Below are 27,699 nucleotides of genomic sequence, written 5' to 3' on the forward strand. Positions count from 1 at the left end.
TCGGCCAGAACTGTACCAGAGTGGACAGAGGAATTTCCTACACAACACCCACTTGCACACTGTGACCTATGTGCTCTACTTTGTCATACAATGCAAGGTGATTGTTATTAAATACCTTCCTTATTCGCCAGATTTGGTGGTGATAGATATTAAATTACCTCCGAAAGGACTGTGCTTCACATTCATCGTGGATCTCCAATAATGTGTGTCCATGGTGCTTTGAGCAATTACACAAGAAGTGTTTGATCACAGTCTCCAACAGGTTTACAACCAATGTCAGAATTGTGTTGTAGATAAAAGTTATTACGTTGAAGGTCAGGTATTTTGTTTGTAACTTGTTTCCTTTATTTTCTGTGAGCATTCATCAAACTTTGCAGATGCACAATGTATTTGTATCCTGTATGGATAAGCCACATAATGAATTAAACACATTCAAAATATATATGTACTACGGATATCTAATGTAAATGGAGGCAATTCAACAGAAGTTGTTAGCATTGCAATTAATGAGATTTCATTTATTAATGGTGGCCTGTAATTAGCTGCAACATAGCATGCATAAAATACATGATGAACTTAAAGTAGGTACTCACCATATAGAGGAGTTGCTGAGTCGCATATAGGCACAACAAAAAGACTGTTTCAGTTGCCTGAGACTGTGGTCAGGTGTGTGAGTTGCATTGCATTGCATTGCATTGCATTGCATTGCATTGCATTATGTTACGTTTGCATGTGTGTGTCTACATCTACTGATGACGAAGGCCTTAATGGCTGAAAGCTTTATTTATTTGTGACAGTCTTTTTGTTGTGCCTACCTGCGACTCAGCATCTCTGTCATATGGTGAGTAGCGACTTTCCTTTTCATAATATTGTTACATTCCATCCCAGATTTTCCATTGTTTGATAATGAATTAAAAAGTTTTTACCTTCTCCACAAGTGGTCCAACCATTTCTTTGAGAGGATTCTGCCCCGAAACTTGACGTGCATAACTGACAACAAGGCTTAGAACCAATGGTTTATCTGTAACAACATCCATTGGACTGCTTATTTTGCTCCTGAAAAACAAAAATACAGGATGCTATATCTCTTCTCTTTTCTCTATATATAATTTGAAGTCACTTGCTTGTGTCTGTCTGTGTAAGCAGCCTAATTGCAGGAACTGCAATTGGGATTTTAATCGAGGTTTGACTAGTAGATACAGTGAGTCATGAGGAACATTTTGTGTATAATTTATAAATATTTTGTACAAATTGTCTGAATTAAGATTAAACTGTGGAAACAATTGCCACCTAGTGAACAGCTATCACAGCTCAAAAGAGCAGGAGTGCCTTGAGTAAACAGTAAGCAGAATCTGATTCACATACGGTATGTTGGTCTAGCTATAGAGCATGTGGCTTGAAACTGCAAGGTTGTGGGATTGAATCTTGGCATTAATCTCTCAGTGATGTAGCGATATGGATTTCAAAACATGAAGACAATTCCGGACTGCCAATTTCTGCTTCCCTCAGATCAGCAACCACAACTCGCAGTCTTAATTCACTGCAATGTCTCTGAACTATGGGTAGTGAGTTACTCAACTCTGAAGTATCATAATAAATATGACCAATAACAAAAAGATAATGACCTCATCATCAGGCTGTTATGTAAGTCTTACAATCTGAAGTAATATATTTTTTCTAATAAATAGTTACACATACATATTAGAACAATTGCATAGTGAAAAACATGTGAATACAAAAATGTGGTGTTTTATTTTTTATACTACAAGTAAAACAGTTTCTGAAAAACATCGTTAGCAATTTTGCTTTGTTTATATATAGTACGTTCTTTCAGCAGTGCAGCAGATGACTCAACTTTCAGCTTTCTGCCTTCCTTGAAACAAACCCAGATGTGGACACGATTCTTTGCATGGCACAGCGAAGAAGTCTGCCATGAAGAGTCACGACAAAGAATTGCAGCAAAGAGTCTCGACAATGCATCCAGTGCACACTAAGCTTCGGGAGAGAAATGCTCCAACACGAATTAATCATGTACATCATGCATTTTTTTTTCTTTTTTCTTTTATTTGTGCCACCTATGGTAGCCTTTGATACATAGTGGCTCACATACACACACTTACATCCGTGATTCACATACAATATTTACAATGGTTGCAAATATAATGTTTACATCCATCACGTTCTCTCGTCATTGCCACGAGATGCCACTCCAAACACAAATTCAATATGGGACCCAACATTCATGCCTCCTGACAACATTCCTGAAATGTGCTGTTTACATCATGCAAGTTACATGAAAGTGATGATATTCAGTTACTTAATGTTGTTCTCTGAAATTTATTCATAACCCACTGCAGATGACTGAACAAAATACACTATGGCACACACGTTGTATGGTTGTAGATAGTTAATGCTACCTGTGTGAAGCTGGGCCAGGTTGCTAGTAATACACACAGGACTCAGAAAATAATACACTACATTTTTAGCAAAAATGTAACTCACGTTACCTTAAAGCGAATAAGATCTTCAATCAGCTCATGATTACATAGTGCTACTTTCTGTTTGTTCACATTTTCACATATCGTATTGTGATACTAACAATGTTATGGAGAAACACCAGCATGAATCTCTATAATGCCAATATACTGCAGCAATTGTAGCTACTGTTATATGTGAACAAACCAGACAAATCATGTTGTACAGATGATGAAGAAAGAGAACCATTTACTATATGATGAAAAGAGAACTCGAACGTCCTATGTGAAAAGTGCCCCTGAACACAAGGCATTTAATTGGAGTGTTCACACTGATACAGTAATCTGCCACAGTGTTGCAGCATTTCCTACAATGCTACCTACCAATTGCTGCAAACCACATTTCCTGCTGTGTCACTGCACTATGCATATGTTCATTACGCACACATGGAAACTAAACCTTTCTCAAATAATTCTGAGAAAAGTATTCAGTTACAAAACTCTATAATTTCACATCTTATAGTCTCACATTGATACCTGACAAAAAAATTAGTTAATTTTCCATTATTTTTCATATGTATTAAAATGTTTTTAATTCAAGTTACCAGTTTGTAGAGTTTGCATTGAAAAACATCTGGTCCATTTAGGTCATACACTGTTGCATAAAAAATGTGGCTAACGTATCAAAGTTACTTTTAAACTGCGATGGTACCTATCAGTTACAGCTTAGTGTAGTTGCTCTTAAACAGCATCCTGTACAAGCAAATCAGTTGCAACTTTGCTTGGTATCGCCCGCACCTTAGATACTTGGGCTTAGCTCGATAGGGTTGAGCCACGCACTTCTACTTTCAAGCCCCACAGCTAATTTGCTGCAAATAGCAACCTTGTCTCTGATCCTGAAGTCAAATAGTCTATGCATTGGCCAGAAATGCAAATTAATTAATCACACAGAAATATATAATGAATAATTTGATAACAAGGGTTCTATTCTAATGTCCATAATTGATTTAAATGATTGAGAATTATTATTAATAACATTTATTCCAGACAGGACATCTCAAAATAACGGGAAGTGGTCCTATGATATTCAATTAAAATGCAGACATATAATATCTTGTCAAATGCAGAGAAGTTACATTGAGAGCATTACGAGAATGGCAGCAAAATCCCCATACTAAACTGTTATCAAAGATATGCAATAACTAAGTCCATTTTGTCATCACAATATACGAAATATTCATCAGCTCAAAACAGTTCAGAGTTCAATATGATGATTCACAAATTAACACAAGCGATACAAAGAGCAGTAACTCGGTCTTTGTGCTCTCAGTTCCATTAATCAAGAGGAAATAGTTAGAGTCCTACTCTGGAGCACATTCAGACCTCTTGAAATATAAAGTCTCTTCAAAAGTTAAATTCTCATAGCAGCTGGGCACTGCCCAGAATTACACATGTTAACACAGTCAGATCACTCTTCTTCCAGCACTCAACACAAAGTGTCCAGAATTGCTCTTTTGAGCTCTTCACTCGAAAAGTCCCCGCCTCCTCATGACTCCCATAGTGTTCCACTACTGACTGCTTTTCTATTGGCTGAAGACCATCCCCACCAAAAATACAGCATTCTTATATGCTACAGACATGATTTGACTTATCTTGACCACTTTCTGAACTAAACTAATATATCACAGCAATATTTAAATCAAGAAATGTTATAATCATTCTGTCACACTCAGATAATTTGCAATAATTATAAATAAAGGTTTGTCCATAAATAAATAGGTCAGTATTCTTGCACAACTGTGCTCATGATAAACGACAACAGATTGTCCTCATATATTGTTGAAAAAATTATTTAGGTCTGCTTGACAGAAGTGTCTTTTGGTTTTTCTGTTCAACTGTGGTACGCACTACCACATGCAACTGACCACTTTCAAAATGAGGTATTCATGTTGTATTCATTTGTTGTGTAACTGTGGTGGAGAGGATGTTCTGACAAACATAAGACATAAAAGATGTTGTAAATCAATGGATAAAACAGATACAGATATGTAGCTCCCTGAGATGACAGCTATAGTCTAATGCTATCACCCGAGATATTGTATGTTGAAATCGTATGAAGTGATTAAAAGTTGTTAATTCAGAGGTTCATAGAGTAAATGTTTATTCACTGTGAAATATTAGTTTCTGTAGTACAGGGCTATTACAAATGATTGAAGCGATTTCATAAATTCACTGTAGCTCCATTCATTGACATATGGTCACGACACACTACAGATATGTAGAAAAACTCATAAAGTTTTGGTCGGCTGAAGCCGCACTTCAGGTTTCTGCCGCCAGAGCACTCGAGAGTGCAGTGAGACAAAATGGCGACAGGAGCCGAGAAAGCGTATGTCGTGCATGAAATGCACTCACATCAGTCAGTCATAACAGTGCAACGACACTTCAGGACGAAGTTCAACAAAGATCCACCAACTGCTAACTCTATTCGGCGATGGTATGCACAGTTTAAAGCTTCTGGATGCCTTTGTAAGGGGAAATCAACGGGTCGGCCTGCAGTGAGCGAAGAAACGGTTGAATGCGTGCGGGCAAGTTTCACGCATAGCCCGCGGAAGTCGACGAATAAAGCAAGCAGGGAGCTAAACGTACCACAGCCGACGGTTTGGAAAATCTTACGGAAAAGGCTAAAGCAGAAGACTTACCGTTTACAATTGCTACAAGCCCTGACACCCGATGACAAAGTCAAACGCTTTGAATTTTCAGTACGGTTGCAACAGCTCATGGAAGAGGATGCGTTCAGTGCGAAACTTGTTTTCAGTGATGAAGCAACATTTTTTCTTAATGGTGAAATGAACAGACACAATGTGCGAATCTGGGCGGTAGAGAATCCTCACGCATTCGTGCAGCAAATTCGCAATTCACCAAAAGTTAACGTGTTTTGTGTAATCTCATGGTTTAAAGTTTACGGCCCCTTTTTCTTCTGCGAAAAAAACGTTACAGGACACGTGTATCTGGACATGCTGGATAACTGGCTCATGCCACAACTGGAGACCGACAGCGCCGACTTCATCTTTCAACAGGATGGTGCTCCACCGCACTTCCATCATGATATTCGGCATTTCTTAAACAGTAGATTGGAAAACCGATGGATCGGTCATGGTGGAGATCATGATCAGCAATTCATGTCATGGCCTCCACGCTCTCCTGACTTAACCCCATGCGATTTCTTCCTGTGGGGTTATGTGAAAGATTCAGTGTTTAAACCTCCTCTACCAAGAAACGTGCCAGAACGGCAAGCTCGCATCAACGATGCTTTCGAACTCATTGATGGGGCATGCTGCGCCGAGTGTGGGAAGAACTTGATTATGGGCTTGATGTCTGCCGAATCACTAAAGGGGCACATATCGAACATTTGAGAATGCCTAAAAAAACTTTATGAATTTTTGTATGTGTGTGCACAGCATTGTGAAAATATCTCAAATAATAAAGTTATTGTAGAGCGGTGAAATCGCTTCAATCATTTGTAATAACCCTGTATATATTGAAACATTGTTGCGTAATTGGATGCACCTCATTTATCTGATGTTACCTATGTATTCAGATTGCATGAATACTTGACTGTGAGTTATTGTGAAATCTCAAAGAGCTGTAAATTGGCAATATTCCAGATAGTCTGACATTCTGCCACCTCTTGGAGCATTGTCTCCTGCCCAAAGTCCATGCAAGCAATTATCATCCAAATTCCCAGAGTTGGAATTTACTTATTTCTGGTAACACTTCTTGTCTCTCCACCTGGCTGGCCTACAGAGGTCGTGGCAGTCTACCCCGAGTCCTGGGACCACCTAGCGTTCAGCTGTACATCAAATACACCTTGCATTGTAGCAATTCTGGGCAGCCAATTCATTCATCTAAATATGCATAATGTTACAGTACCTGAAAGCTGAGTAGTATCTATTTCCAATCTAGACTAAATACAAAGTCTATGGACACTTGATGCATATTGGCTGTTCGCTTTTGTCCCTGGATCTTCAGCTGACATCTGTTTATCAATTTTCCTGACGTTTTGGCAACACAAATGTCAACCCTTCACTGCAGATGGGAGACCAGAATAGAGTTCATAGGTGCAGATAATATATACCTCTCATACGAATATCTCGGGGCTTTTCCCTGGTCAGTACCTCTGTCATTTTCCTCTTGCAACATGAAATGGTCGTTTGCTGCAGCAAGAAGCTTTCCTCTTTCTTGTTGAAACTGTTGTCATGTTCATTAATTTCTATGGCTTCTCTAAAAAAGAGTGTATGGTAGCTTTTCTCCAGAGAGAGCCATGTTTTTGATGTGGATAATGAGTTTCTAACTTTAAGTAAAATAATCACCGGTCATTTTGAAGTAAGCAGAAAACTCTTTCTTATCTAGATAAACCTGCATTATAAAAACATTTTTAGTACTGGTATCTTTCTAAATCTTTGTCCCATAACTGCCAACTTGTTTCTCTAAAAAAGTCTTCACAATTAGTTGATAACCTCACAAGTTTGCCACTATCTTCCTGATCTGAGATTTAAACATCTCCTATATAAATGAGTCCATCTATATCTTTTTCTTTATTTTCAGTTAATATTAATTCTTCTGTACAGGCAGTAATTTGATCTTAGCATGCCATTTTTCCAGTCAATCAAGGCCTTTTCTGTCTCTGTATTGATCTTCACTCAGTGTAGCACTCTTAGGCAGGGCACCTATCACCGTGACACAGCAAGTGGCATGGCATACAGCAAGGCACAAGGCATGCATCTATCTCACAACTTCAGATGGAACATACACAGTCTAATGGAGCAGAACCTAATGGACTGACGTGATGTAACTGACTTTTATGGCATGCCAAAATGCTGCCAGATGGATGCGGAGTGACCCACTTTTTGCCACGCAGCATATGTGTGCTACTTAAAGTTTATGAAAGTTTCTGCTTTGGTTGCATGTCTGTCTCTGTACCCAGGAAAACGCAAAACAATCTGAAGTTAAATACATATTCTTGTTGGTCAAATGGAAAAATATCCAAGCATTTACAATAACAGCAGTGTGTGAACAGAGCACAAGGGAGCTTGAAATAAAGTTTGGGAAGGGACTGCTAGTGAAACATCATAGACAGATGCAGTAACTGGAATCCATTTAGTTTGATTGTGGAACAAAAAGAAGGTATAGAACTGTAAAGAGAATTACATCAGGGCATTTTCTATTAGACACGCCTGAAAATCTAATGATTTGCTGGATCTAATGCAACATCAAATGGTTCAAATGGCTCTGAGCACTATGCGACTTAACGTCTGAGGTCATCAGTCACCTAGAACTTAGAACTAATTAAACCTAACTAACCTAAGGACATCACACACATCCATGCCCGAGGCAGGATTCGAACCTGCGACTGTAGCGGTCACTCGGCTCCAGACTGCAGCGCCTAGAACTGCACGGCCACTCTGGCCGGCAACGGAACATCAGATCCGTTCAATATGTAGCTGCAAACATACTTTGTTCTGAAAACACAATGCTCCATTTGGGCTATGAAGGAAACTAAGAGTGAATTACGCAATTCCATAGCATTGTTTAAAGGTCACTGTCAGTTTTCTAATTTTTTTATGTGAGTCCTCAATAGGGTGGTTCACACTGTGCTGCACAGCTGACTTAGAAGACACATCATCATGAAGCTGTATAAAGTTATGAAACTTCGATCATATAGATTTTGTTCACGTCACAATTTACTGTAGTGGATCTCTGACACTAATATACCAAAAGAACAATCTACAGATCTAGTTCCCCTGGATAATCCATAGTTAAATATATGCCTTTAATTAACTAATTGTCTATGAGGACTCGTCATATGCTTTGATAGAGGAAAAGCAGTCTTCGTCCAGCAAAGTTTTAGGTTCTAGAATTAGAAATGTGTCTTCTCACAATACTCTCCCATCACTCTAGGGGGTCATAGTCTCCTATGTCAACTGATAAAAATAATCCATTTGCACCTAAAAACAGTGGAAAATGCTACGGATGGGAATTATAAAATGTCCATCCAGATTTTGCAGGAGTTTTAAATCTGATGAGCTTCATTCACTCTGTAGAGTTTCATCTGTATCAAAGAGCAACCTATCATGCCTTTCCTTTGTGATTCACATAAGGATAATGTTTGTGGAAAGTCAGCTGCACAATAAGGTTTTGAAAAAATCCTACATTTATCTTATTGTTGACAAGCACTTTACCAGTAGCTTCGCTTCCAGAATAGTTGGACATTGGGTTTCTGTTTCTTATTGGTGACACATTTTTTTCTTCTTTCATCCAGCTTTGTTGCTGACTCAAATCCTTTTGCAGTAAATGTCTCTTCAAGTAAGTGACATCCAGAGTACAATATTCTTTAGTTATGTCAATAGGAAAGTCCCAATTCACTTCACTGAGTGCTGGTACACACATCATTTGTTCAACATTACTTGAACAAGAACTGTTATTGAATGCTACTTAAATGAAACTGGTGTTGTAGACATGAAAAATTGATGTATACAGTATATTGCTACCTCTGCCACTGGATCTGGAGTTGTCTGTCTTTACTTTTAGAATTAATGTAATACTTGATGCAATATTAACTTAAAATGATAGTGTGACTAACTATATACACCATATATGAAGCGAAACATGAGCCACTATTGGGCACAGCACCCACCCACAGTGTTGCGAGTGTGGTGCATCATAGCTCATCACAGCCAAATATCAAAATACACTCCTGGAAATGGAAAAAAGAACACATTGACACCGGTGTGTCAGACCCACCATACTTGCTCCGGACACTGCGAGAGGGCTGTACAAGCAATGATCACACGCATGGCACAGCGGACACACCAGGAACCGCGGTGTTGGCCGTCGAATGGCGCTAGCTGCGCAGCATTTGTGCACCGCCGCCGTCAGTGTCAGCCAGTTTGCCGTGGCATACGGAGCTCCATCGCAGTCTTTAACACTGGTAGCATGCCGCGACAGCGTGGACGTGAACCGTATGTGCAGTTGACGGACTTTGAGCGAGGGCGTATAGTGGGCATGCGGGAGGCCGGGTGGACGTACCGCCGAATTGCTCAACACGTGGGGCGTGAGGTCTCCACAGTACATCGATGTTGTCGCCAGTGGTCGGCGGAAGGTGCACGTGCCCGTCGACCTGGGACCGGACCGCAGCGACGCACGGATGCACGCCAAGACCGTAGGATCCTACGCAGTGCCGTAGGGGACCGCACAGCCACATCCCAGCAAATTAGGGACACTGTTGCTCCTGGGGTATCGGCGAGGACCATTCGCAACCGTCTCCATGAAGCTGGGCTACGGTCCCGCACACCGTTAGGCCGTCTTCCGCTCACGCCCCAACATCGTGCAGCCCGCCTCCAGTGGTGTCGCGACAGGCGTGAATGGAGGGACGAATGGAGACGTGTCGCCTTCAGCAATGAGAGTCGCTTCTGCCTTGGTGCCAATGATGGTCGTATGCGTGTTTGGCGCCGTGCAGGTGAGCGCCACAATCACGACTGCATACGACCGAGGCACACAGGGCCAACACCCGGCATCATGGTGTGGGGAGCGATCTCCTACACTGGCCGTACACCACTGGTGATCGTCGAGGGGACGCTGAATAGTGCACGGTACATCCAAACCATCATCGAACCCATCGTTCTACCAGTCCTAGACCGGCAAGGGAACTTGCTGTTCCAACAGGACAATGCACGTCCGCATGTATCCCGTGCCACCCAACGTGCTCTAGAAGGTGTAAGTCAACTACCCTGGCCAGCAAGATCTCCGGATCTGTCCCCCATTGAGCATGTTTGGGACTGGATGAAGCGTCGTCTCACGCGGTCTGCACGTCCAGCACGAACGCTGGTCCAACTGAGGCGCCAGGTGGAAATGGCATGGCAAGCCGTTCCACAGGACTACATCCAGCATCTCTACGATCGTCTCCATGGGAGAATAGCAGCCTGCATTGCTGCGAAAGGTGGATATACACTGTACTAGTGCCGACATTGTGCATGCTCTGTTGCCTGTGTCTATGTGCCTGTGGTTCTGTCAGTGTGATCATGTGATGTATCTGACCCCAAGAATGAGTCAATAAAGTTTCCCCTTCCTGGGACAATGAATTCACAGTGTTCTTATTTCAATTTCCAGGAGTGTATATTACTTATTTAGTCTGGACTTTAAAGAGATATGGCTCTCCTTCCAGTGTTAAGAATGATTTTGATATGTTAGCTTCATTTTTTATGCCAAACTGTGAGACCTAAAATGCACTAGATGTAAACTATGGTTAATGACTACATCTTTTACCGCAAATTTCTGGAAATATGTCATGGTACTTGCTTAATTTTTAAATACCAAAATAACTGCAGGCAATATCAAAAAGAGAGCCATTTGATCAAGCTGCAATATCAGACTTTAGGGTATGAATGAATCAAAATTTTTTATCGAAAGTTTCCTCAAAATTGAATCGGAAAGACAGCATGGCAGTGAATTCAAGAAAAACCCAAACCAGTGGTTTATATTTTTTTTTACTTGAAAAGTAAATATTTTACTGAGAAACTAACTACAGAGACAGATGATGTTTTGCTTCATCCATGTGAAACACAATCAAGTTGGTTAAAGCCCCAGAACACTTTCAGCACGCGAAAATGACATGGTGCAGTGTTATTTTTCTTGGTGTCAAGTTGCGCATGCCATGCCAATGTTATATATCTGCTACGCCATGCTTCATGTCACTTATCATGCTACTCTAGTGGAACTTGGGAGTTGCTAATATTAGTAATTATTCACCGTGACGAATACCGGTAGGCATTACAGTGTATAGTACCTTGGGATATAGCAGAATTTTTGTTTTGTTTCTGAGGTGATTTCAACTATTTTTGTAAAATGAAAATATCAATCTGTCATGTGATCCTACAGTTTTCTCCAAATCATGGAAAAAGCAAAGATTTGAAGACATGATACTTTTAACCAGTCTGTCAGTATGGCAACAAACATCAAACACCATATATCAGGAGACTATTTCTTCTCATGGTCACCAGTTTTACATCCAAAATGAAGTTTTTAGCACTTTTTAACAAGAGGATTGTGTTTTCAGCTAAATATTAACTCCTCACAGACATAAAAAAGAAGTTGTGCTATTTCCAAAGGTACACGGAAACTGAGAATGACTTATTAGGCATGTTGCTAAACATCCACCATTTTTAAACAGTTAACATCTGCAGGGCATTTATATTAAGCTCTAATAGAATGACCAGACCACAATGTTTCCAAAGATTTTGATAGGGGGCAATGTGTCACAAGATGCCTGAGCTTGATAAATAGAAACAAATTTCATTTTAGAGTACACGACACACAACTGCGTCAAAAAAAAAAAAGAAAAATCATTTGCATTAATTGTGACAAAATGTTGTTGACCAGCGTAATAGAGAAGTGTGATCTTCGTCAGATGATGTCCGATGATGATTGACTGCAGAAGATATTTCTCTATGACGTGCACAAGGATTCAAGTTCTGGCACCACTGCAACTAATGTCATTGCAGTGTGGGGCACCTAATAGATTCCTACCGCTGATACTCTGATGCCACCGCACTGCCAAAGTAGACTTTCTACGTGACGAGTAACTAAGAATTTCCAACAAAGATCAGCCAGAACATTATGACCACTGACCTACTATCGATATAAGCCCATCCAGGTGATAGAAGTGTCACCTGGTGAGGAGTGACTGCGAGTCCAACATATGCACGGTGCATGTAGTATCAGTGAGTGTGCTGTGAGTGTGTCGAATGGGGAAGGTGTGCGATCTGAGGTTGATCGATGGCAGATTGTGATGGCCTGGAGGCTCATCATGAGCATTTTGGAAATGACACAACTTTTCAGGTGTTCGAGGACTATTGCAGTGAGTGTCTTCAATACTTTGTGAAGGCAAGGTGAAACCACATCCAGACATCGTAGGGCTGGGCAGCCATCCCTTATTACAGATGGCATAGATTTAGCAGACTGGTAAAACAGTCAGGCAGCAGATTGCCAAAGAACTAACATCAGACTTTAATACTGAGCAGAGTACAAGTGTGTCTGAACATACAGTGCATCCAACACTCCTAAGAATGGGCCTTTGCATCGGACGACCCATAAATGTGCCAATATTAACACCACATGCGGATTGGCACTGGACATTGGCACAGTGGCAGTTTTTTGCATAGTCTGATGAATTCTGATACCTTCTTCATCAGGCTGGCAGGAGGGCATGAATCCATCATCTTCCAGGGGAACGGCTCCTTGACACATATACTGCAGGACAGAGACAAGCTGGCGGCAGCTCCATTACACTCCAGGGAACATTCACATGGACATCCATAGGTCCAGTGGAGCTCATGCAAGCCACCATGATGGCCAAGGAATATCTTACAATGGTTGCAGACCACGTACACCCTTTCAGGACGATCATATTTCCCAATGGCAGTGGCATTTTCAACAAGACAATGTGTCATGTCACAAGCCCAGGGGTGTGATGGAGTGGTTCGAGGAACACAGTGGCAAGTTCCAACTGATGAGCTGGCTCCTCAGTTTGCCAGGTCTGGACCTGATCAAACATATCTGGAATGTGATTGAATGTGGTATCAGAGCTGATTGGCCCCCTTCCCTGAATTTACAGGAATTAGCTGGTGTGTGTGTGTGTGTGTGTGTGTGTGTGTGTGTGTGTGTGTGTGTGCGCGCGCGCGCGCGCCAACTCCCTTCAGTGACCTAACAAGGCCTCATTGCTTCAATGCCACAATGTGTTGTTATCTGTGTCAAAGGTGGACATATTGGCTATTAGGTAGTTGGTCATAATGTTCTGGCTGATCAGTGTAAGATACCTGTGTAAAGTTAACTTGTTTATTACCTAAGCAGAGGAAACTATCCTACCCACTCAACAACTGAAATCCTTTAAATGATTTACATTTACTGACAACATTTTCATAAGGTGGACCCATGTCATGTGCAGCCTCTGCCCTTTCCTCCAGAACCTCAACACCTACTCCCCAATCTCCTCCACTCATTCCACTTCAAGCCAATGAACTACCTTTCTAGATGTTTTATCTCTACCACTCTGATAGTGCCATAAAAACCTCTGTCCAAATCAAATGAACAACAGTATCTTCATTTTCATACTTGTCATCTATTCCACATTAAGTAGTCCCTCCCCACAGCATTGGCACCCACAGATATCACATCTGCACTGGAAAGCAAAGGTTATCCAAACTTGCTCACACGCTAGTCAGGCAGGTGTACCTGTCCAGCAGGTCCAGAAGTAGATTTCTTGAGTCGTTTCTTATTGTGGCACCAACAAAACTGCAGTTAGTGTGAAACAGTCACCAAGCAGTAATTCTCACATCCACCAGGCCTGTAGAAGCTCGTCTACTCCTTTGCCATGGCTTCAGCCATTTGTCATTGTGCCCTGAGATAAGGAATATGCTACCCATAATCCTACATTTTCTGTCCTAAATAGTATTCCACTGGCCATCCAACAGATACATCGGATCCTGCTCCCCATGGGCCATTACCCTGTGGATGACATAGGCGCAAAATATGTCCTTTATACCCACTTGCCACCGCCTACAGCAGTCCATTCATATCTATTTCCTATCCTATAGAAGATATAGCCACATGTGAAAGCAGCCACACTATGTAGCAGCTGTAGTGCAATTCTATGTTAGAACAATTATTATCTGCCTACCTGATGGAATGGCTACTTCTGAACTGCATACACCTGCAAACTTGACAATGTAATTGCTGAAATTGTGGCATACAGCAAGAGCAATTACCACAACAGCTGCTACAATGCACTTGACTTTTGGATGCCTCCAACACTTGAAAATCCTCAGAATATAGGCAAGAATGGTTAGCAGACTCCCAACACCCCTCATGCCACCATCACCGCCACCTCCATCACCGCCGCCACTGCTGCTGCCACCATTCCCATTACCCCGAGCCACTATTCACAGGCACTGCTGCTCTCTCTCTCTCTCTCTCTCTCTCTCTCTCTCTCTCTCTCTATCTCTCTCTCTCTCTCTATCTCCCCCCCCCCCCTCTCTCTCCCCTTTTCTCTGAGATATTGTTTTTGTAGCTAAACTCAAAAAAATAGCTAAACTCAAAAAATAGCCCTAGCTCAAAAGTTAGTAGCAATATTCTGAGAAGGAATCTTCAACTTTTTTGGTCCTGTCTTCCTCAGTTGCGTGTAATATTATAGTATATTGATAATTTTTACTTATGGACCGTCTGACAGTCCATAAGTAAAAATTATCAATATACCATAATATTCTGAGAAGAAAATTTGTTATTCACCCTATAGTGGAGATGCTGAGTCACAGATAGGCACAACAAAAAGATTTTCACACTTAAAGCTTTCGGCCAATGGCCTCAATCAACAATAGACACACACACACACACACACACACACACACACACACCACTCACACTCACTCACTCACTCTCTCTCTCTCTCTCTCTCTCTCTGTCTCTCTCTCTCTCTCGTGCGCGCGCAAAAGCAACTCTCACACACACTACTGCAGTCTCAAGCAACTGAAACCACACTGCAAGCAGCAGCACCAGTGCATGATGAGAGTGGCGACTGGGCGGGCGGACAGGAGGAGGCTGGGGTGGGGAGAGAGAAGGATAGTATGGTGGGCACGGCGGACAGTGAAGTGCTGCAGGTTGGGCAACGGGCAGGGGAGGGGGGGAGGGGGGGGGGAGGGGGGGGGAAGTAGTGGGAAAGGAGAGAAATAAATAAAAAAATAAAATAAATTAAGAAAGACTGGTTGTTATGGTGGAATGACGGCTGTGTAGTGCTGGAATGGGAGCAGGGAGGGGGCTGGGTGGGTGATGACAGCAACGAACGAAGGTTGAGGTCAGTAGAGTTATGGGAACGTAGGATGTATTGCACGGAAAGTTCCCACTTGTGCAATTCAAATTTAGTTAAGTCTTTGTACTGTTAAGTGTGTCTGTGATCCACGCATAAATCATTTACAGATGTGTAGTTGCTTTATATAGTTTTTGTTTCTATACTAGAAAGTTGAAATGCTTACATAAAAATGTTAGTTTATTATCATTACTACAAATTTTTAATAGGATAGTTTTCTGTGCACAGTTTACACTACAGAATGTCAAATGCCCAGTAATATTATAACTAGTGTACTAATACCTACAACAAATTACAAGTTAAAGTTCCAAAACAAAAGAAGTTGCCATGTACAATTTAAATCATTTATATGATAACAAAAACATTCTGAGGGGACAAATTACAATTTAATATTGCAGCTAACAGAAAGGAGCGTTTGCTCATTTGGGGAAAAAGTGAAATGAATCACCCATGGCTAGTGCAAAGAATGATCAATTAAAGCAATTTAGGACAATGATGGGAAACATAAATTCAAACAACCATGCATAGCTTCATATCCCTATCTTCCTTACATAGATTTCTGTACCATTCCCCTAACATACTGGAGTTTCATATGATGATAATGTCAGACGGAAAGGACTGTCTGTCTGTATTTAAAATGTTGATGGATTACGAAGACAAATTCCACACACTTGAGTACTGAAACAAATTTTCTGTCTAGTGTATGCCTTGATCATGGTATCCTCTAGGTTAGTGAGGCCCAAGTAAGAAGGAGAGAAAATGTTTAATGTCCTGTAGATGACAACGGCATTAGAGACCAGGTCACTGGATATAGTATCTGTCCATTTCAAAGGAACAGTCCCACCCATGGCCCCCAAATACCAGCCTTAAACACTGTGTGTGTGTGTGTGTGTGTGTGTGTGTGTGTGTGTGTGTGTGTGTGTGTGTGTGTGTGAGAGAGAGAGAGAGAGAGAGAGAGAGAGAGAGAGAGGAGGGGGCATACATTACTGGAGCAGAGTTAGCAGATGGCAGGTATTTACAAAACATGATCACATTTCTAACCTTTAAAGGATTAAAGTCATTCCTTATCAGGAGAAAAGGGTAAGGCAGGAAACAGAATATGTGACATTTACCTTATCTCTTCTTGCAGAGCAGCAGCAAAAAGTCGAAGCAGTAAGTAATCTTCTCGTGATCCCGAACCAAAATTGAAAATAGCAAGAACCACAGTGCGGAGAAATGCTGTTGTCTTTGAGCGTGGCAAACAAGGTAATAAGCGAGCCAAGTAATGAGGTTCTGTTTGTAAAAGGTAAAATAGCTTTCGGTAATATTCTACAATATGCTGACCACTTCGACTTAATTTTCCATCCATCAATTGACCAGCTGATGCAGCAGTGGCTCGTAGTCGTGAACCGTGGGCTGCTACATCCTAGAAAACAGTGCCAATATTTGATACACAAATGAGAAAATTTCTACAGTTGTAAAATTTCAATAAGATAACTAGTCTCTAAAACAAAAACAAAACAGTAAAAAAAAATTTCAGAGTGAGAGATATGAGTACTGAATAGTTCAGGTATATCGCCGATGACCTCTATGAGATAGGTGGAAAACAGACTAAGGGGCTACTTCTCAATTCAGGACATATTACCGACTGCTTTCTGGATCTATCACACAATTAGAGCAAGTTGAGTTTTACATGAATCACACACTGTGTAAATTATGTTGATTTTAACAGAAAAGTGATTCATTCCATAATTATACAACATACTAATTTCAATATTTAATTCAATCAGTAAAGGTAATAACTCACTATACAGTCGAGATGCTGAATCATCAATTGGCACATAAACAAGACTGAAAACACTGCGTGAAAGTTGAGGCCAGGATGATTATGGGATTGGAGGATATGCTGCAACCTACACTAATCCTTGCCCCTCACCCACTTCCCCTCTTGCCCTGTAAGCCAAATTTCACTCATTGTGCACTCAAGACCTCTTCTCTACTGTCTCCCAGTTTCTCTGTCCTATCTCCCTTTCTCAATCCATGCCTTCATGTCACTGTGTGCTACATACAACATCCTCTACCTGTGAGCAGGAGTTCACAGGTTATTATCTGATGCACTTGCTGCCTCCCCTTTCCAGCCACCAGCTACCCTTCCCTACTCCGCCCTCCTACTTCCCACCTTCTTTCTCCCTCCAATTAGTCAACATGACACAACCCCTCACACTCTAGTCAATCTGCAGTGCCAGCACAATGTAGTCAGCTGGGACAATGTCACCATACACATAGGTAAATGTGTATACTGCTGCAATAGATGTAAAAATGTAATCTTAGGATTGATTGTTCCATGTGTGATATTCATTCACAATATTTTCACACACAACTTTACTTCCCTGTTATTAAAAGACATCATCATCCGCAAACCCATTAGTTATTTATTTCCATGTTCTTTTGAATCATAATTGTGACCTCTTTCTATGAAATGGAACAAGTAAGTTTTACAATTACAGCACATATTCTGCGCAGAAAATATGGCAACATGCTGAACATTTACATAATTTCTTAAGTTTATTCTTTTCTTTTAAAGAAAACATGCACATAGTGATTTATATTTAACCACGTTTAATATTGTCATGCTGGCAAATGTTGTGTGTGCCATGGACAGAAATAAGAGCTGATATTGCTATTACATAAGAACTTAGCATCACAAGAAGTTTATCTTCATGTGTCAGTCAAAGACACTTCCAGTTCCTTGTGCACATTTCGAGAAGAGATTAGGATAATTTAGAAAAGACAATTTTCCAAGGCAAAACTGAGGGTCACAAGGAAGAGTAACAAGCAGATGATTGGATCAAGTGAAGAAGATTTAAGGCCAACCTCTTCACACTATATTAAGAACAACTGGAGATTACCGAGCATAAAGACATTTAGCCGAAGATTCAGTTACTTAAGAAATCAGGTCACAACACTCACTAATGAGTAAACTGATTAATAACAATATTATGAAAAGGATAGTTGCTACTCACCATACAGTGGGATGCTGAGATGCAGATGGGCACAATGAAAAGAAGGTCACACAATAAGCTTTTGGCCAACAAAGCCTTTGTCAAAAACAGACAGCAGACACCACAAACACATGCAAATGCAGCTCACACACACTTGATCACACACAGACTACGAACAGCCGTGGATGATGGGAGAGGCAGCCAGGTGGGGGTAAGGAAGAGGCTGGGGCGAGAATGCGGTGGGATAGCAGGGAATGGGTGGGAGCTAGATAAGTGCTACACAATGGGAGAGAGGGTAGGGCACCTAGTGCAGTCAGGAGGCTAGACGGAGGGCAGGGGAGAGGTGGTAATTTGGCGCAGGGGGGGGGGGGGGGGGGGGCACTAGTGCAAAAGGAGAGAAGTTAAAAGACTTGGTGTGTTGGTGGAATAGAGGAGTGGGAACAGGGAAGGAGCTAGGTGGGTAAGGACAATAACTAACGAAGGTTGGGGCCAGGAGGGTTATGGGAATGTACGATATATTGCAGGGAGAGTTACCACCTGTGCAATTCAGAAAAATCTGTGTTGGTGGGTAAGATTCAGGTGGCACGAGCTGTGAAGCAGTCAGTGAAAAAGAATGATGTGTTCAGCAGCATGTTCAGCAACAGGATGGTCCAGTTGTTTTTTTGCCACAGTTTTCCAGACATGCGGACAGACAGCTTGCCGGTTGTCATGTCCACGTAGAAGGCAGCACAGTGGTTGCAGCTTAGCTTGTGAAACCAGCCATGTAATCTACAGGTAGCTCTGCCTTTGATGGGATAGGTGATGATGTGATTGGTCTACAGTAGGAGGAGGTGGTGGTGGTGGTGTTGGTGGGAGAATGTATGTGACAAGTCTTGCATCTCATTCTTATTATAGGGATCCCTGTAATAGATCTAGATGCAAGACCTGTCCCATACATCCTCCCACCATCATCTACTCCAGCCTGGTCACAAACACCACCTATCCCATCAAAGGCAGGGCTATCTGTGAAACTACTCATGTGATCTTACAAGCTAAACTTCAACCACTGTGCTGCACTCTACAGGGTGAAAAGTATTTAAACCGTCAAACTCTGGGAGGTTGTAGGGGACATCAAAACAAATATTTTTCCCTAATGTCATTTTTTCCTATGAGGAGTATTTAAACTGGTGGAGGAAGATTTCTCTGGCGGCAAATTAACTAAACCAACAAACACTTTTCCATTTTTTTTATGACCAAGAGACAACAACTAGGTAGCAGATATGGCCCAATTAAACAGTCTCCAACAATACCGACCCACACATTAACGAAGAACCGCACTTGATGAGCACTAGTAACTGTGACATGTGGGTTATCCTCACTTCAAACATGCAAATTGTGCATGTTGAAGACTCCATCATGCCCGAACATTGCTTCATCGGTAACCAACACAGAGGATGGAAATGTAGGATGCATTTCACACTGTTTCAGGTACCACTGCGAAAACTGTGCTCTGGGTGGATAATCAACTGGTTCCAGGTTGTGGACACGCTGTAAGTGAAATGGATGTAACAATTGCTCTCGAAGGACTGTTCGTACATTCGTCTAGTTTGTCCCCATGTGACGTACAATTGCACGAGTGCTGATTGAAGGATCTTGCTCAAAATGCTGCAAGACACCTTCCTCAAATTGCAGCATTCTTACCATGCGACGGGATCCCTGTCCAGGTACTCTGCTAAATGACCTGGTCTCATGGAGACGTTGGTACACAGCATCAAAGGTCGTATGATGCGGGATACGGCGATTACAATATTGTTGTTGATAAACTCACTGTAAAGCTCGTCCGTTATGGTGCGCTATGTAGTACGCACCAACCATATCATTGTACTCACTCCAAGTGTATCGCTCCATTAGTAGACAGAGACAATGCACTACTACACTGGTGGACAGCAGTTGCCTACAACTGAAGAGCGTAATACGCCCTCTAACTACTGAAGATTGTAATACGGCGTCCAACGGTTTAAATAATCCTCGTAGGAAAAAATGACATTGGGGAAAAATATTTGTTTTAATGTCCCCTACAACCTCCCAGAGTTTGTCAGTTTAAATAATTTTCACTCTGTATGTGGGCATGACAACCAACATGCTGTCTGTCCACGTGAATAGCCACCGAAAAAACGGTGGCCAAAAACAACTGGACCACCCTGTTGCTGAGCATGCTGCCAAACACATTCTTCATTTCAGTGACTGCTTCAAAGTCTTTGCCATCTGGATCCTTCCAACCAACACCAGATTTTCTGAATTGCACATGTGGGAACTCTCCCTACAATATATCCTTCATTCCCATAACCCTCCTGGCATCAACCTTCATTAGTCATTGTCCTTATCCACCTAGCTCCTTCCCTGTTCCCATTCCAGCACTACACAGTCCTCAGTTCCATCAACACACCCAGCCTTTTAATGTCTCTCCTTTTCTGCTAATCCCCCCCGCTCCACCCCCCCAAATCACCCCCTCTCCCTCCGCCCTGCATCTAACCTCCTGAGGGCACTAGGCGTCCTACCCTCTGTCCACTTCATCCCCGCACGCTCCCGCAGCAGCACTTTTTGGCCTAAAGCTCACTTTCTGACAATATATTTGTTGTGCCAATCTGCGACTCATCACTTCTGCTGTATGATGAGCACCAGCTATCCTTTTCATAATACTGTTCCAATTATTCTTTTTGTTTGATGTGTGCTACTTTCCCATAAATTTTGACAATTCCTCATCACATATTTTGATGTTTCTTCAAATCATTGTCATAATTGTTGTTCCTTCACATATGTTTATTTCCCTTCTCATCTCTGTCATTTCACTGCAGCTCATGTCGCTGATTTTACTGTGCTATACTTTTGTAATGGCTGAGCAAGTAAACTGGATTCATTCTCTTGGTTTCCAAGATTTTTTTCTTGTCAGCGTGATTTATGATTTGTTCATTCATCTTTCACTTGGAAGGGATACATCTGAACTTAATATGCAGCAATCCCCGTTGATGTTTGCTATTTTATTCAGACTTCCTGTCAATTATTACACGGCTCTGTCTGCAATACATCATACTATGACCTATTTGAAACCTTCCTATTGCTATATTCAGGGATGTTCATTTACGTATCTGTAGACAATGTAAGTTGTATTGATGTTGTCAACACGTAGAAACATACATAAAAGTAAACAATTACACACATAAATAGATACAATTCTTGCCTTACTGAGTTACCCTTTTGGACACTACTTCACTATTCTATTGAACATATTGTAAAATGCCTCTTAATTGCAGTAGTTAATTTTTAGCTAATTGTCAACAACATTTACACATCGTTTCAGGTAATCCTTTATGGTATACAAACACTTATCTAACAAATAATTTTTTTGCAATGAAAATAATCAATTATTAATAGTATAGTGTAAAGGGACACACAAAAAAATCCACTCACCAAGCGGTGTCAGGAGAACACACACACAAAAGGATTTAACTTTCACAAGCTTTTGGAGCCAGTGGCTCCTTCTTCTGGCAGAAGTCTGCCATGTCCCGGGGTTTTGGGTGACTTCTAAACTGTACCCCTTTCCCTAAACCTCTTCAGTTCTTTTCCTTGACCCCTCGTCCTTCCCCTTCAACCTTACAAGTTTTCAGACTACTTCTGCCCATCCTGTATACAAATTTAGTCACCTAGTGTGAACACCCATGTGTGAAGACACAAACATGATGCCTGACATGTAAGTGTACCCATTTCATTCCCTTGATACAAAAACAACCACAGTTTATTTAAACAGAGGATAGCAGTTCTGACTGTGCTCGTATAAAAACGCTCGTTGTAATAACAAAAAGTGGTACAAGTGCTAACCAGGATGTAAGATGCACTGTGTATGAACCTTGCCTTTCATATTTACTCCAGTTCTTTCTTCTCTCCCAAAAACTTTGGTTCAGTTTTTTCCAAGTTTCTCAGAAGATTTCGAATGTCATTCATGAACTGTGAATTTCGCTAAGCAATATTATTCAATAGAATATTAGATAAATGGGTTCTGAGTATTGAACAAAAAGCTAAATACTTGCTCTAGTTTGGCACTGTCATTTGCTTAATGTCCATTTACGGTGCCTTGACTTTTTAGTTAAACCGAGGGATGTTCAAGTTACAGGTAATAGTATAATAACAAATTGTCATTATTTTAAATATGGTGGAGTGAGGTCATGAAATGTGGTGCTGCGACCAAAGTTACCAGCGAGATGTGGAGCAGCTTGGTGGTGAGCGACATGAGGAACTCTCACTTGTGGGGGTCATAGCAGTCCGAGGGCTTGAAGCCACGCTTGCTGTCGATGATGCAGTACATAGCGCTGGCGGAGCAGCGCAGCGGCAGGGTAGTCCCCAGCAGCTTGGGGCCCTCTTCTGCCAGAAGGAGGCACTGGCTCCGAAAGCTTGTGAAAGTTAAATCCTTTTGTCCATGTGTTTCCCTGCCACCACCTGGTGAGTAGATTTTTTTATCTGTCCATTTCAATAATTTTTTTAGGGTATTTCACTTTTGCTTTTTGATCTCTTGTGATAGTTTATTGTATAGTTTAGTTCCTTTACATAGCACACTATTTTGGGTTTTTGTTTTGTTTTTTCTATTGAGATGTAAATGGTGGCTGGTTCCATGTTGGTGTAGAGACCTTTTCGTTGGGTACTGATCAATGGCTCTTTTATTGTGGATAACTGTTTGCAAAAGTACTCACATGGAACAGTCAAGATTTCCATAGATTTAAACAACTCAGTGAAGGGAGTTCTCTTGCTCCTTTTTGTCATAATTCGTACAGTCCTTTTTTGCAGTTTAAAAATTCTTTGTCTGTTCAGCTCATTTGTTCCCCAGAACATTTTCACATAACTTGTCACAGATTGAACATTTGCAAAATACACTACGAGATCAAAAGTATCTGGACACCCCCAACGTTTTTCATATTAGGTGCTTTGTGCTGCCACCTACTGGCAGGTACTTCATAAAGCGACCTCAGTGGTCATTAGACATCGTGAGAGATCAGAATGGGGTGTTCCGCGGAACTCACCGACTTTGAACGTGGTCAGTTGATTGGGTGTCACTTGTGTCACACGTCTGCACACGAGATTTCCACACTCCTAAACATACCTAGCTCCATTGTTTCCAATGTGATAGTGAAGTAGAAATGTGAAGGGACACATACAGCACAAAAGTGTACAGACTGACCTCGTCTGTTGACTGGCAGAGACAGTCTACAGTTGGAGAGAGTTGTAATGTGTAATAGGCAGACATCTATCAAGACCATCACACAGGAATTCCAGACTGCTTCAGGATCCACTGCAAGTACTATGACAGTTAGCCGGGAGGTGAGAAAAACTTGGATTTCATGGTTGAGAGGCTGCTCATAAGCCACATGTCACGCAGGTAAATGCCAAGCAACTCCTCACTTGGTGTAAGGAGCATGAACATTGGATAATTGAACAGTGGACAAACATTGTGTGGAGTGACGAATCACGGTACACAATGTGGCGATCCGATGGCAGGGAGTGGGTATGGCACATGCCCAGTGAACATCATCTGCCAGCGTGTGCAGTGCCAACAGTAAAATTCGGAGCCGGTGGTGTTATGGTGTGGTTGTGTTTTTCAAAGACGAGGCTTGCACCCCTTGTTTTGCATGGCACTATCACAGCACAGGCCTACATTGATGTTTTAAGCACCTTCTTGCTACCCACTGTTGAAGAACAATTTGGGGATGGCAACTGCACCTTTCAAATCGATTGAGCACCTGTTCATAATGCACGCCCTGTGAAGGAGTGGTTACACGACAGTAACATCGCTGTAATGGACTGGCCTACACAGAGTCCTGACCAGAATCCCATAGAACACCTTTGGGATGTTTTGGAATGCCAACTTCATGCCAGGCCTCACCGCGTTACATCCATACCTCTTCAGTGCAGCACTCTGTGAAGAATGGGCTGCCATTCCCCAAGAAACCTTCCAGCACCTGACTGAATGTATGCCTGCGAGAATGGAAGCTGTCATCAAGACTAAGGGTGGGCCAACAACATATTGAATTCCAGCATTACCGACGGAGGGCACCATGAACTTTTAAATCATTTTCAGCCAAGTGTCTGGGTACTTTTGATCACATAGTGTATGATGATGTGGTTTAAGAGCTACTACACACAGAATTTATTATTCTAAGTGCAATGCATGCTGAAGCTACTCGTTTCACGAGGGTGTTAACATGCTGTGTCTATCGTAGTTGCATGTCAACATGCATCCCTAGCAATTCTGTTTGAGATACACATTCAGTCAGTCCATCTTTCATTTTTAAAGAGTTATTTTAGGGTTTTTGGTTATGTGAAATATTGCTTTTTTTACGTTTAAAGTTAATTCATTGTTGTCTATCCATCTGCATACATGCATGAGCACTTCTTCAGCTTCGTCCTTTAGTACATTTTGTGATGTTGCAGTGTTAACAATGATATTGTCATCAGCAAACAATACCGTTTCACCATGCTTGACAGTCTGCATAAAATCACTGACACATATCAAGAAGAGTTTTGGGTCAAGCACACTTCCTGAGGGCATCAATACTAATGTATTCCGGCTCAGAACGATATTTTATGGTATGATTGGAGATAGTCTGAGGGATCTCCACCCACTGCACCCTGTTTTTAAGATCTGAACGAAACCACTTATTTGCTAATCCTCTTATACCTAGAGCTTCCAGTTTATTTAACAGAATTGTGTGGTGTGCTTGTCAGAGGATTCACTGAAGCCAAGAAAGATATATATTATTTGATCTCCTTGATCTGGTGCTTCCAGAACAACATTTGCAAAATGAGTTATAGCTGACTGAATGCTTTTACCAGGCCTGAATCCAAACTGTTCTTTACATGGAAGATTGTACTTTTTTTAGGTACCCTATGAGTCTAATTTTCATTATGGTTTCCATTACTTTTGAAAATTATGACAGTAAAAGAGATAGGCCTATAATTTTCTATATTTTCAAGCTCTCCAGTCTTACGTATGGAGAGGACGTTTGCATGCTTTAGTGCCTATGGGAAGCAACGTGTGGTGAATGATTCATTTATGATGTGCACTAAAGGGTCTTTTATACTGTGTATACAGTCCTTCAGCAAACACACAGGCACTTAATTTTTATCTGCTGAGGTTTTATTTTTTAGGTTCCAAACAACATTGCTTATTTCTTCTAAGTGGTGGGTTGCAGCATCATTGTGTTTGGAATATATTTCAGTGTTTGTACAGGTTGTATTTTGTCAGATTTGTGTTGCAATTTGGTAGCTATGTTGCTGAAATATTGATTGCAAAATTTGCAAATTTTTTGGGTTCATGTATTGTGGTACCGCTATGCTGTAATTCTATGTTTACCTGTTTTGTCTTTTTTCTATTTGTCTCCTGTTTGGTAACATTTCAGGCGAATTTTATTTTGTTGTCTGCCTTTTTTACAATTTTATCATTTTGAGACTTTTCCACTGTTACTAAAACTTTTTACATAAGTCTTTGATTGCTTGGTAGTATTTTTGAAATGTAGGGTCATTCTGGTTGCTTTTATGTTGCTGAGCATTTCCTTATCCTGTTGGTCACCTAGTTACTTTTGTTTTGTATTTTAGTGTCTTGTAATACTTCTGGAAACACTTCTTCAATCCTGAATTTAAATTTCAGTAGAAACTTTGAAAACTTCCTATCTTAACTGGTCTCCACATACACTTCTCCCCATGTTGCATTGTTCCATTTGCACGGTAAATTCAAACCTAGGTTACCTCCAACAACATCACAATTATCTTTCTCCAAATCAGCTAGTATATGGCCAATGAGTGATGCTGAATGTGTAGTTACCCTTGTGGTTAATCAATGGTGATAGTCCATGGCTGTATATAATGTTCAAAAATGTGTTGCGAAATCCATCTGGGTTCAATGTGCTAATCTTTAAGTCTCCACAAATGAGAAGTTTGTCATTAGGATTAGTAACCATGTCCAACACTTGGATTAGGTTTGCTATGAATGTACCTGTGCCACCACTGGGAGAACAGTAAATACCAAGTGTAGTTAGTGTTTTTGGAATATCTGTGGCGTTCTTATCTCTACAGCCAATACTTCTACATATTTTTCTTTACTTAATGAAATGATGTCACTTCTAACCTTAGACATAATCCCTTCCTTTGCATATATACATGATCCACCACCTCTCATAGTGGTTCTACTATAATGGCATGCTAGATTGTATCAGCTTAGAGCAACATGTGCAATTTGACCCAGATTCTATGCATCAATATGCAAACAAGAGAGCTATCAGTGATCTGCAGCTTCAATTCTTTATTTCTTATAGACGGTATATGTTGGTGGAGAATTTAGAAACACTGAGCCCTTCTTACCTTGGAGACGCCTCGTTTTTCTTGTCTTCGTGTAAAAAATCATTTGGACGATGCGGAGCTATATTTTTCTTGTCATTCAATTCACTATTCACTGTTATTTCTGCAAACTCCAATAATTTTTGCATATTTTGCTACTACTGCTGATGGTTCTATCGTTCTACACTTTTTGAGGTGTTTTGGTTGTTCCTGTTGGGTCTGGTGATGGTGTTGCGAATATGGGTTTGGTTTTGAAGTTATTTTGGTGCTTTTTCCCCTTTGGCCATCAGGTTCACCTGACTTTATTTATCCACACCATTCAGGCTTAGTCTGTGTAGTGTGGAGTGTATATCCTATATTGCTCATGTCAACATATTCCACATTTTTTCAATTTCTGTGGATTTTAGCAAACTGATTATTGGCACTTTGTATTTCTGTATCAAAACACAACTGCCTCACTAGATTGTGGCGATGTAGAATATTCACAATTATGACATTTGTATGTGTACTGTTTGTTTCCTGCATAGTTGACAAAAATGTACGAATAGCAGTTGAAAGTAGTGTGTTTTACACAGTTCAATGAGGTGTTTTCCATAAAGACACCCATTATGATTGTGACACACTATCCATTTTTTATCAAAGATATTAGGAGATATTTTCCATTTAAGACAATTATTATGATTCTGTATCATCTTTTTTTGTCAAAGATGTTATCACTGTTATGTAATTAGATCGATAAAAAATCTGCTCACCAAGCAGTGGCAGGAGAACACATATATAAAGGGTATTACAGTTTACAGTTTGAAAACTTTCAGCACCGGTGGCAGAATAGTTGAAGGGGAAGGAAGAGGGATGAAGGGAAGGCAATGTCTGGGAAAAGGGGTAGAGTTCAGAAAAGTTGCCCAGAAACCCGGGTCAGGGGAGACTTCACCTGTCTTCCTTTCCCTTCAACCCTTCTGTCAAAGGAAGGCGC

The 27,699-nt window shown here is 41.1% G+C and overlaps 1 protein-coding gene across 1 annotated transcript in view; it reads right to left on the reverse strand.

Annotated features, from left to right (window-relative positions):
• The window catches only part of LOC124712908 (ras GTPase-activating-like protein IQGAP1), a 346,898-nt gene that overhangs the window by 98,975 nt on the left and 220,224 nt on the right, over positions 1-27,699 (reverse strand). Inside the window, exons 21-22 of the mRNA XM_047242907.1 lie at positions 16,500-16,792; positions 927-1,056 (exon numbers count right to left, since the gene is read on the reverse strand). Of these exons, the coding sequence (XP_047098863.1) occupies positions 927-1,056; positions 16,500-16,792 (423 nt within the window). The remainder of the gene's footprint in view (positions 1-926; positions 1,057-16,499; positions 16,793-27,699) is intronic.

Source organism: Schistocerca piceifrons, chromosome 1 (assembly GCF_021461385.2).
Source record: "Schistocerca piceifrons isolate TAMUIC-IGC-003096 chromosome 1, iqSchPice1.1, whole genome shotgun sequence".
NCBI lineage: Eukaryota > Metazoa > Arthropoda > Insecta > Orthoptera > Acrididae > Schistocerca > Schistocerca piceifrons.